Below are 12,701 nucleotides of genomic sequence, written 5' to 3' on the forward strand. Positions count from 1 at the left end.
ACTATCCTGGAAATGTGAGTTCTAATCAGTATAGACACAGTGGCTCTGATTTGGACCTATTCTAGGCAATTCACTCCAGGTCTAGGTCAATCCTGAAAGTAGAAAAACTTTTAAGTGGACAGATAGGCTATAAAAACTTTCTTGTATTTCATTAATTTGGAAATCTGCATATCCAGACAGAGTCAAATACCCCTCCCAAGCTCTCCGTAGGGAAATGTGATGTAGAAGTACGGAGGTAAATGCACTTCTTTTAGGGTTTTCAAAACAAGAATTTCCTTATTTTCATCTCTGACAGTCCAATCAGTCCAATCACCATGTGAAGAAGAGAAAAATATAAAGTTGAAGATAAACTGGTTGTAGTAACATTTTTAAAGTATCTAAACGTAGAATGATTTTGTACATAATAACATACCTTTTCAATATGTGTGTTGAATACTAGATTTTTTTCAGAGCTAAATTGTGGGTTTTCTACTTCAATAATACTTTTGTTCAGTATTTCACTGATTTCAGACTGTACCTTTAAAAGATAAATTGAGAATGTTAGAATCTTATTTCAAATGTATAAACTTATGAATGTACAGGAGTAATAGATATTATAATTAAAAGATACCTTTAAATTTCCTGCACATAAAATTCTTTCCCATCACATAGAATATAAATTAAACTTAATTTATTGTTATCTCTATAATTAAAGGAATCTTTAAAAATTATGCCTTTATTATGTGATGATAAAATCAGAATGAATTTAGGAAAATGGTAAAATCGCATGAAGTATACTCAAATAATTTTAGATGTTCATTTCTTACATTATTGAATACATCAGAGACCTTTGATCTCTGACATCAGAATGGAATCTATTCGGTCACCCTCAGGAGTTTATCTTCTCTTCCCATTTCCCTGCAGTTGCTTTTAGTATAAGAATATTGAGATGAGTTTATATCGGGTCTTTAGTGAATATGTATTGTGTTATGCACCCCTAATATTCATACCCTAACCACCTCTTAACATTACCCTATATTTCTTCTGGATAAAGTCCATGTGCTTTTGGTAATACTGATCCCACTTCTAGCTCCAAGGGTGGCAGGTAACTCAGAGGTAACCAATCAGAGCATTGCCTCCCTTTGAACAGTGATTGATTCAAGCATTGCATATGACCCAATCAGGAGCAATCAGAATCAGGCCAAGTAAACTGCAAAGAGATAAAAGCACGGTCTCATCTCTGTCTGACTGGAATCTGGAAGGATCAAGGCCTGGAATTTCTAGCGGCCTTTTCGCCACCATGTGGAGTCTGAGAATCCATTACTGTGGAAAGCAGAACGAAAAGCAGTAGGATTAGCTCCTTGATGACATGAGTCCTGATCACTTAGAGCAAGCCATGTCCAGGTGAAAATCTCTAGGATTTTCAGTTACTTGAGCTAATAAAGTACACTTTTCCCTTAGTTTGGGTTTGATTTTATATCACTTGTAATGAGGGTCCCTATTTGTAGACTATATATAGGTAACACTATAAATGTATGAAAAAAAAAATCAGTGAGTGCTATTTTGTCTCAAATCCAAATATAACAGAATATAGTTTTCTCTAAATTTTGAGCCTAGAAAATGTTGTGGCCTCTATCATATTACATTCTATACTAACTAATCAATTGGTCAGTGACCATCAGCTTAGAAATGTGGAGTGATATCTCAAATTTAGATATTTCTTATGTATAGATTAAATGAAACATACCATGCTGACATTTTGCAAAGTCTGTATTCGGAGAGCCTGAAATGATTCCAATTGATGCTGAAGGGCCTATAACAAAATTAAACAAAGCATGGGATTGAGTATTTTTAGGTAAGTGAATATATACTTGCCTTGTTTTTATTTTTTATTTTTTATTCCCAAAGTTGCCATTTACCAGAAAAGATCCCATGAGGGTCGGGTGACTCACATTCTTAGTCATTCTTGCTAACTCTCCAGTGCATTTTCATGAAGATTTTGGTGGAAAACCCAATACATATAGGAAGCATTTATTCTGAAAAAGATTTATTCTGAAAACTTTACATGAGTTTTCAGAAGCTACAAAATGAAACATACTCACTTTTAACGCTGACTGTGGTTGAATTTGATTTTCTGATTCTGATATGCAGCCATGTTCTAAAAAGAAAAATTGAATAACCATGTGTTTTAATTTTTAACTTTTATTTTTAAACAACTGTAATGGAAAGCAGCCTTACAATTTTCTTGGGTAGTAAGACCAAGACAATGAAAATCTTGATTAGGAAGAACCTAATACTAGTCACATAATACGTTTAAGAACTAATTCTCACTTGACTTAAAATACCTACTTGAGGTCGTAATAGTGGTTTTACTTTTATAATAAACCACTAACTTGTAACATCAAACTTGGAACTCCCCAAAATTCAAATATCTTTGTTTCTGGAATATAAACTACATTTTTTGAGGGTACAAAATAATCCTTATGTTATGGGGAACCCTTGACAAACTACTGTATAGGTGTGATATTTTTCCTTCTTAACATGAAAAACAAATTGGATTAACAGAGCATAATTTTTGTCATGCTCTTAAGAAAGAACAGTAAAAACCTGTGAGTTCCTTCCTAGAAAGTAGACTATAGACCTGTAGCAGAAGAGAGACTATGTCATGTTTGCAAATTTCCTGACATTCGGACTTCTTTGTCCAAACGTTTGGCTACTTGCTGGCTTTGCAAATTTTTATTAAAGAATTTAAAAACACTTAGTGTCCTGAATGAAGTGAGAGTTAGGATAGAATGTGCCCCTAGGCTGGTAATTTCTGCCCTAAGAGAAGATTTTGAAAGAGGTCAGCATATCTTCTCTCTTGGAATGACGGTCTGCCAGATTGCCAGATGTTTGAGAAACTGGTTGCAAAATATAATCATCCCCTTCTCCCCACCACTATCTGGCTCTCATCACTGGCAGGTTTCAGACCCTGGAGCAATTTAGACAATTGACAAATCCCACTTTTATCAGGGGGCAGGGAGGGACAGCAAGTCGATCTGAGTATTGCTTAGCTTTGTATCTTTCTGAGAATAAAATGAGAGTCTAAAATGGTCATCTGAGAGAGATAAAAAGGAACTCAAGTGAGGTCTGGACCAGTGCAGCAAAACTTCCTCAAGTTTTTCAGATTCTAAAACAACCTCTTCTAATGAATTCAAATAGATCAAAATGCAAATCAAAAAGAATATATCACCTAGAATCCCACCACCCAGGACTAACTGTTGTTAATTTACGTACCTGCCCTTCCCTATACATATATATGGAAAAGCTAGAAATGATTTTAGAACACTGAGATCATATTATACATGCTACTCTTAAATAAATGGTATTAAATTTACATTTACTTTAATAGAATAAAAACTGCAAACATTGGTAGTATTCAGATTGTTTTCTCTACATGAGAAATTATTTCCTATGAGATCATTCTAATGAAAGTATATCATGAAAAGGATTAAGAGATTGAAATTTTAATGTTTTTCAATAACATACATTTCTATTATATTCAGTGTTGATTTACTCCCTGCCAAGGAAGAGAGTAAATTATGAGAAAATTAGCATCATACTTCCTCCTACACAGCTATTCCTCACTGTTCATGATATTTGCTAGTTATATTATTTTCACACTGTGAAGTTTTATGATGTTTAATTTTGTTCTGTAACCACAATTCCCACAAAGCTATTTAACACAAGGACAGGATATTATTATTGTAAATATTTTTAGCCTTTAATTTTATTCTTAATGGATTTACTGTTCAAAATTCCATCTCCTTCCTGCACCTGCAGCAACAGTCTCCCTTTTCTTCACAGATTCCCTTTGTCTCACTAAGAGGACTTGTAAGTTCAAGGCTAAATACATAATTCCTTTTGCTAAAGCCGGGTAAGAAATATGGGGCCAAAAGAAATCTAGACTTAGTCAAGGGATATAGTAAATGAAAGATTTAAAAGAAATAACATGGGATTTATACACTGCTTTTACATATATTTCTCTCACTCCATCCCTTCCTTCTCTTTTGACCACAGTGTGTTTGCATTTGCTACGCTGCTGCTTTTCATATGGCTCATGTGCAACCTGAGCAACTCTGCTCAAAATTTCTATTTTCTCTTGACATCCTTCCCTGAGTCCCATTGGTTTAACCCTCCGAGGTACCATTTCAGAACCAGCATATTTTACTACACATTTTTCTGCGCCTTCAAAAATAGGTGAGAGAAAACGGTGCCTGGTGGAATAGGGTGCATGTTGGAAGAGATGTTGAAGGTCAAGAAGGGTTTTTTGTTTTTTTGTTTTTTGTTTTTTTAACCATGGGAGATTCTAACATGCCTGCTTTGCTGCTGGAATCCTGTAGGAGAAAAGGAGAAGAAAAAGAATTCTGAAGAATGAGGGAGGCTAATTGCAGAACTGAGTATTTGAAAATTTCAGGAGAGATAGGATCTGGAGGAAATGATCTTTGATTGAGCAGGAATCCTTGCATTCAAACAGGGGGAAGGCAGAGAATGTGGGTACCCAGGTAGGTAAGTTAGCAAATTTGAAAGCTGAGGGTGAAGGCATTTGGGTCTGATTGCTTCTATTTTTTTTTTTTTTTTATATATATAGTGTGAGATTACATTACAGTTTGTGAGGTAGTGGTAAAAAAGGTTGGAGATTTGAGGAGACATGAAGAGTGAAAGAGTTATCTTAGAGAGAGTTTGAAAAAGCATTTTCTGGGAATAAGGTAAGTTTTCCAATAGTATTGAGATCCATGGTAAGACTCAGAAGTGAGTGTTTTTCTCCAGCAATGTGCAGATGATTCAGTGAAGATAGTGAAGATATAGTGTAGGCAGAGAGTTGGATTTTTGTATTTTTAAAAGCTATTAATATATACATATTTTTTGTTTTTCTAGTGAGTTTCAGAGACACTGGCTGCTACTCATTCCCAAAGGAAAGAAAAAATTTTAAATTCAGCAATACTTAAAAAAACCACATAGAATTATATGATTTGAGAATATGAAGGGAAATTATTGAAGAATCACAGGAGAGAGAACATAATCACATGTCACCATTTATTAAGTCCCTGCTAAATGTACAATATGGGAGGCCTACAGACTAAGTGGAAGATTACGTCCTGGCCCTGAAGAAGCTTAGACTCTTGGGAATGCAAGAAATATTATTCATGTTATATTAAACTTAAATCCTCTAGCTGCTTCATATTCAAGTGTCAGAAGTGAAAAACGAGATAATTACCAGTGGAATGACTTTTGAGGTAATTAATAAAGATAAAAAGAATTCATTCTGAAGCTTGCAGAAGATTATATCATATTCAATGTACAAAGAAAGTATTAAGTGCATACTGTAGCTAACAGGCCAAGGAGAACAAACGAAGTTTAAAAAATGCAAAAGACTTGTACAATCTGAATATGAAGACATTCTGTAGTCAAAGCTTTGTAATTTTCAGTTTCAAATACTGAGTTTTGCTGTGACAACTCACTCATTCCTAGAAATTACTGTTTTACAAAGTCTTATGAGGTGTGTCACGATCTGCATGCGGTGGGCTTGAATCCTGGCTTTACCACACACTTGCTGTGAAGGATAATTCTAGGCAGTGTCTAGTTTGTATGTAAACCCCTTAGCGCAGTACATAGCATATAATATACGCTCAAGAAGTATTTACTCTAATCATTACTGTGTAGGCAAGGGCATTATCAATATGATGATGATTCAGTAAACTTAAAATTTTCAATCGCGACGAAGGGGAGGATGGCTGCTCAAAACTCTCCAATGCTTCCCATTTTGCTCAGAATAAAACCCAAATCCTTAGAGGGGACCACCAAGCCTCCATCCTCAGTTTCCTCTCTGAACCCTTCTCCTACCTTCCCCCTTACCATTCTGCTCCAGTCACACTGGCTGTTCCCCAAATATGCCAGGAAGACTCCCACCTCAAGGCCTTTGCAGTTGCTGTTCTCTGCCTGGAATGCTCTTTGCCCTATAAATCTGCATTGATTTCTCCTTTACCTCTTCAAGTCTTTGCTCAGATGTCACCTGATAAGTGAGGGAATCCTACCACTCTGATTAAAATAGAATTGCATACTCCCCACCCACCTCTGAATCCGTATACTCCCTCGCTCCCTCTGTGCTTTACTTTTCTCTACAGGATTTACTTCCACCTTACACACAATATCCTTTGTTCCTCCCGCTAGAAGGTAAGCTTCATGTGGGCAGGGGTTTTGCATATTTCGTTCACTGTTGGATCTCCAGCACCTAGGACAATACTTGCTCAAAAATATTTGTTAGATGAATGAATGAATGAATGAATGAAGGCTTAGGTAGAACAGGAGTGCTAGGAACACCACAGTGGACATTCTGAAGTTTGAAAGTATCTCTCACATCCTCATTCCAATAAATCGAGGCTTACTTAGGCTAACTACTTGCTCTTATACAACCTCTTGTAACTTGGTATTATTTATGAAAATCAAGTCAATATTCTGTTGGTTAATACTCTGGAAAGGGTCACTAGGTGACAATGAAGCGTAGATAGGAGAAGAGAAAGAGGGGGAGAACAAAATCATATTTCCTAATTTTGCCTTTAGTTGTAGGCAGGAAATCACTGCCATCCTTGGCAGCGCCTGACTTGAAAATCTATCCTTGCTAGACCTTGCACTTGTTACCACTGTGCTCTAGCAAGAAAGACTGTAACTCTTCAACAAGCGTACATGTTATTTGCATGTAACTGCATTTTCTATAAACACTGGCATCTTTCTCCAGAGTCCTAACTCTTACTCACGTTAGAGAATACATGATCTTGCCAAATTAATGTACCACAATCCCTTCTGACCTTAAATGCTCTCTTTGAGGTAAATATTGAGTTGACTCAACGTCTAAACTCTCTCTGAGGACTTTTTCTCCCCTGTTCGGGGGTTCCCATTATCCCTCTTGGTTGCACAGATATGCCTACATATCCTCATAGATGGTGGGGAACAGAAGAGCAGAGATGGACAGGTCAGTGCACTGTCTTGCTGGCCTCCATTGAGATGTTGCTTATCCTGGCGGTCACTGGGTGTCCAGCTATCTTTTGTCTACTGAGGTGTGGCTGCCCTAGCCCCTTCTTCCAGGGTCCTTGACAAGGCTTTTGTGAAGTTCTGAGATTTATGAAGGTGCAGGAATCTCATCCTGCCCTTAGGTCTCTGGCTTGCCACCTCTCTCAGCACCTCTGTGTCTGGAGTACCCATATGCCACACGTGGGTATGGGCAACTGGGGGTCCTAACTTGGCCCATCAGTCTAGATACTGCCTTCTACCCACAGTGCTCTGCTACTTCCCTGGCTGTCACGCTGAACACCAGGCCTCTCAGAGGTGTGTAGCTTCCTGGGGCTTCTCTCAAGGAAGTGAGACTCCAAATTCACTCTTCTCAGATCCTGCTAGCTGGGTATTTACACATGTCTTATTCATTGTTTATGTGGAGCTTTTTTGAAAACTGGAGCTCTTTGGTTGTTTCAAACATCCTCCTCATACGATATTCTGTAGTCCACAAATATTTACTATAAAAGTATTTATTTGGGGAAAAGTATATATCTTTTTGGTGCCTCTGGAAAAAATCAACAATTCGTTTCCTCAGTTTCCTCACTTGTAATATCTGGGTAACTGGTAGTACCTACTTTATAGGGTTGTTTGAAATACAAGTTGATTTATATAAGTGTTTAGAACAATATCTGGCACAAGGTAATGTGCCATGTTAGCTATTATTGGTACCATAATAATTACTGGAAGTACCTATGTACTGGAGGCACACCAGCTGTTGGGCCAGTGGATTTAGGCAACGTACCCGTTACCTGTAGTAGGAGGCAGAAACATCACTGCCATCGGAGCCGTGGTCTTGGAGATTTTACCTGTTTCACTGCCACCACTTTCCTTTACTCGTTCAGAAGAATTTAGGATCTTGGACGCTGAAAGGAGAACGCAGTCAACTTCATCCCCTTCCTCATGATGCTTTTCTGTAACAGAACCGTAATTGGCTTTTGGTTTTGTTGGGAGGACTGCGCGGCGTGGGGATTCGGGATGGCGACTCCCTGAACGGCCACGGGAGGGCGCGCTGAGGTCACGCAGCTGCGGATGGACAGTGGGGCGCGGAGGTTGGGAGCAGTGGCGGGGCGCGGGGACCGAGACCGCGCTTTTCTTCTCGGGGTGAGCAGAGTGTGCAGCTAGTCAAGAAGATCGCAGTCCAGGCTGGACCCATCTTGGGGTGAAAGGGTCGGGGCCGAGGGAGGCGGCACTTTCCACTACCCGCACACTGCTCACGGGTCCCCCTCATGGGACAGCCCTCTTCTCTTCCCCCCTTCCCCAAGCCTGGCTCGTACCTGGGCTCATTTCTGCTGCTCAAGCTTTCTTCCCAACTGCCTTCCTCCATGCATTCCGCTCAGTTGCTTCTCGCTGGGGCAGCCCGTTGCCTGGTAACGGGTTGGCCTGGAAGCCACGAGGGGATGTGGGGCACGCTTATGGGTGGGGGTGGGGAGGAAGAAGGGGCTCTCAAGGTCCTGGGTCCTGGATTCCCATGCTCGCCCTATCAGAGCTGCAGGGTAACAGCTGCATGGTGAGAAGGTCCCACCTTTTGCTGTGCCATCCCAAACCAAGGGACAATCTTACTAGGGTGTTTATCTTCCTGTGCCTTCCCTGCTATCCCAGAATTTGATCGATTTTTAAAATTAAATTTATAGAGGTGATATTGGTTAATAAGATTATATAGGTTTCAAGTGTACAGTTCTTTAATACCTCATCTGTGTATTGTATCATATATTCACCTTCCTGTCATCATATATTTGACCCCTTTTACCTCCTTCTACCTTTTTGCCCCCACCCCTTCCCTCTGGTAACCATCATACTCAGAAACTTGATAAGAGTGACTAAACACAGCACCCATTGGACCAAAGCTATGTGGAGAAAGGAGAATGTTTGGAGACAGGCAAACACCTGGGAACTTTTCCATTTTTTTTTCTTATTACCATTCATTGTTTGCTTTACTCTGTTTAATTCCTCTTATTTCAACCCACCCATCAGAGTAGTTTCAGCATTTTGGGATTTGAATGGCCCAACACTAATATTGTGAAAGGACTTCTGTTTGCTGTGGTTAAAAGGAGACCCCTATATACAATAATGAACTTAAAATAACAATGTATTAAAATATACACATGACAGTTGTAGCAGAGGCACAGGTCTTCATTTGTCAAAGCATGCTAATGTCCTGTGCCCTGGGTAAACCACTTGCAAAAGATGGATGCTGCATTGAAAACGGGAGCTCCTTCAGCTAAGGGTTGGTTGGCATGGCCACAGTCCATCCTTGTGCGACTCGGAAAATGGTGCTCTTTCTGTAAAAGTTTTAAATGAGTATGTATTATTTATTTTGCAATAACGACCATTACAGGTAGAATATAAAATACTTCAAAACTCAAATTTTAAGTCACAGTAAGGAATTTAAAGTCTTGATATAATAATTTATTGTATAATAGTTATATGTTTTGCTTTCATGGAAATGAAAGTCTACGATAGTTTCAATGTTTACTTGTGGTAATTTCTTATTTCCTATGGAAATAGTCTCTAGAAGATTTGACAGTCTTTCTTGTGGCATTGTAGACAATTTCAATAAGTTGTATTTTTGAAAGCTTATGTTCTTCACTGATGATTGATATTGATGAAGTTAACTCTTTCTGGAGAGCTATAAGAGTTTGCAGCAATGTGTCTATTAAATTACTACTCTAAATAAAACGCAATATTTTAAAGGGAGAATGTAGATAAAAAGTGATGCCTCATCATTCTGGAATATACAGATGTATCTTTTAAGGCTATTCTTCAATATGGGTAGAATACAGCCATTAAAATCCAGAAATTAGCATTGATAACATTACTGCCACTTAAACTCAGGCCCCACTCAAGTTTTACCCATTCTCTCAATAATGTCCTTTATAAAAGCAAAGAATCCATTCCAAAATCTTGCATGCATGTAGTCGTTATGACATGTCTCTTTACTCAGTCTCATGGACTCGACATTTCCAGTTTTGTTCAGTGGGTTATAATGAATTATTTTCTGTTGTGAACATAATTTTATTGTTGCTTAAATTTCCCCAATTGGGTCAGTCGGAGTTTCTTCAGCTGGCTTCTGTGTACTTTTGACATGTCTCCTTCATCACTAGAGCACCTCTTCATTTTCTTGACATACTCAGATGTTCTAGGCTCATCCTATACTTTGCCTACCTTAGCCCTGAAATCAGACATTTCTCCAAGGAGCTGCCTTGGTTTCTTTTAGAGAAGAATGGTTTTTAGAAGGCAGGAAGTGAGTGCTAAGTGTGCATGTAGCTGCTTCCATGCCGTCTTAGACAGAGCTAGGGAAAGTCTGTATGTGTATGTATATACATATATACATACACACATGCACATTCACATCTGAATTTATTTTTATATCTATTTATCTATATTGAGAAAGATGAGTTCTTGGTACTTCTAGTCCGCTCTATTACAGTGCTCTTTGTAATTTTCTTCCTTTCCATGTTTTTAATTTCTCTTAACAACAGTGAGAAAGTTGATTTCCATTATCCTTTATATATTTACTTATATGAGAGATACTCTTCTAAATATCCACTCTCTCAATGCCAGTCTCACCCCAAAGTCCCTACATGGATGCCCTTGTCATCTACTTGGGTTCTAGTACCCTACACTGCCCCTTCTCTCCTACCCTGCTTACACTCTGGACCCTATCTTGGACCACCCCTCCATTTAGACAAGTCATTCCTCACTCCATGTGGGCTCTGTCACCCTGTGCTGGGCCTCCTCTCTGTGTAGATGACCTCCTCATCCTCCCTGGGTTCTGACACCACAGACTAGCCAGCCATGCAGGGCCACGCTCCTCGCCCTCTTGGGCTCTGCATCCTGGTGGCAGTGCTCCCCTGCATGGGGGTGCAGTCTTTCCCTCCTTGGGACTGGACAGCCAACATCTACTTTTGCAAAGTCATGAAATGATTCTTCCATGTTTTTTTTAAAAATTAAGAGTTGTATTGTTTTACCTTTCATATTTAGATTTGCTATTCATCTGGAATTTATTTTTACAGAGTGTGGTGTAGGTGCTAATATCCATTGTATTCATTTGACCCACCATTTATTGTAAAGAATACAATTCTCCGCCCCAGCTATTTAATTTAATTTAATATATTGTAAAATGTGTTTTTCTTATGTATGCTCTCGTTCTACCTTCTCGACTCCAAAGTTCCTCATTGCAAGTAAAACGAATATTTGCTTGCCAAGAACTTCCATTAGAATTAGATAAAAAGGTAAGTATAAGGACATTTCCTTTAGACTTCCAAAGGGAGAAACCCCATTCTCCTGTGTGAGACCAGGAAAGCCCTGGCCCTCTGGGCTCCCCTCAGGCTCTTCGGCTGCTGTGAAGCACTAGGTACAGCACTTGGATTTTTAATTCATAGAAATGAAGGGTCAGAGAAATCTGGCAAAAATATGCAATGCACTTGCTGGGGCCCATCTGTCACTGTTCCTGCTGCCATGACACTGAATGGTTGATTCATTAGCCCATTTGAAACCTGTAAACAAAGTTTAGAATCAAGACACTTAATCTGGGAGAATATTAAATTTCCTCCCTTCCTAATGTAGTTATTCTCCCAGTAATTAAGTTATCGGTGGAATAGTCTTGCCTATGGTGTTGAGAATTTTGGAATTTCATGAAAAAGGTTATTTTCCAGATTTGTACAAGGAAAACTGAAGCATGAGAAGATTTGGGAAGTCTTCAAAAACTCTGTAACTGGTCAGTCAGTGCTCTACCTCCTGATTCTGAAACCCCTGTTTTGCCCAAATCGGTTTGTTGTTTTTTTTTTCCCCCATAACAAATTATAGTTTTACGAGGTGGGACAATATTTCATCCAAATTTTACAAAACTATAGAGGTAAACATAGTTAATGCTAGAGCTAAAAGTTCCTATTTCCTCATATGATATCATACTTCACCAGTACAACCTTCTCGGTGTGGTAAGACTGTTTCTATTTCATTCGGCCTCGTATCAGATAGACAGTGGAGCATAGTATGTCAGGGGATATGGTTTCTCTGGTCACGCATCAGTCTGTTCAACAATTGCCCCCCAAAATGTCTGAGTTTTCTTTGATTGTGACGTTCATTGTTAAAAGACAATTAAATTCTGAACCACCAATTTAAAAAAATCTGTGAGTCACAATATTTCAAAATATTCAAATAGTAGCTCCTCTTAGGGAATCCACTTTCACCTGTTGACTAACAGCTGCAGATTCAAGAATCTGGAACAAATTCAAGAGCACTGCACAAAAACAAGCTGGTCAAATCTATTCTTAGCAGTGTATTACCAGACTAAAATACTTCTGGATTTTTAAACTTCAGATCTTTTTTTTTTGAGCCTGAGATCATAAGCCTATCATTAATCATAGCTGAGATCTATAGTAGTACAAGAAAGTGACCAAACTGCTCCTAGGGTATTACAAATCTGGACAATCGTTCTAAGGCTAGTACTTTGGTCAGAGAAGGAGACCTATGTGCTGGTGACTTACAAAGTCTTAGGTGGGTCGTGGGCCTTCACCAGCTCAAAGGCTTGACCCAAATGTAAACACCTTCACACCCAGCTGGCTTTCAGTTTTCTTTAATGTTCATTTTAATCTGATTACATCTGTAAAAGAGAATGAGCCCCAAAACTCGCT

The 12,701-nt window shown here is 38.8% G+C and overlaps 1 protein-coding gene across 1 annotated transcript in view; it reads right to left on the reverse strand.

Moving 5' to 3' along the window:
- CCDC110 (coiled-coil domain containing 110) overlaps positions 1–8,392 on the reverse strand; it is an 18,843-nt gene extending 10,451 nt beyond the window's left edge. Inside the window, exons 1-4 of the mRNA XM_039882666.1 lie at positions 8,343–8,392; positions 7,875–7,979; positions 2,082–2,137; positions 1,727–1,792 (exon numbers count right to left, since the gene is read on the reverse strand). Coding sequence (XP_039738600.1) covers positions 1,727–1,792; positions 2,082–2,137; positions 7,875–7,979; positions 8,343–8,352 — 237 coding nt within the window. The 5' untranslated portion in view covers positions 8,353–8,392. The remainder of the gene's footprint in view (positions 1–1,726; positions 1,793–2,081; positions 2,138–7,874; positions 7,980–8,342) is intronic.
- Between the last annotated feature and the right edge of the window lie 4,309 nt (positions 8,393–12,701).

This window comes from Pteropus medius, unplaced genomic scaffold, assembly GCF_902729225.1.
Source record: "Pteropus medius unplaced genomic scaffold, Ma_sr-lr_union100, whole genome shotgun sequence".
Taxonomy (NCBI): Eukaryota; Metazoa; Chordata; class Mammalia; order Chiroptera; family Pteropodidae; genus Pteropus; species Pteropus medius.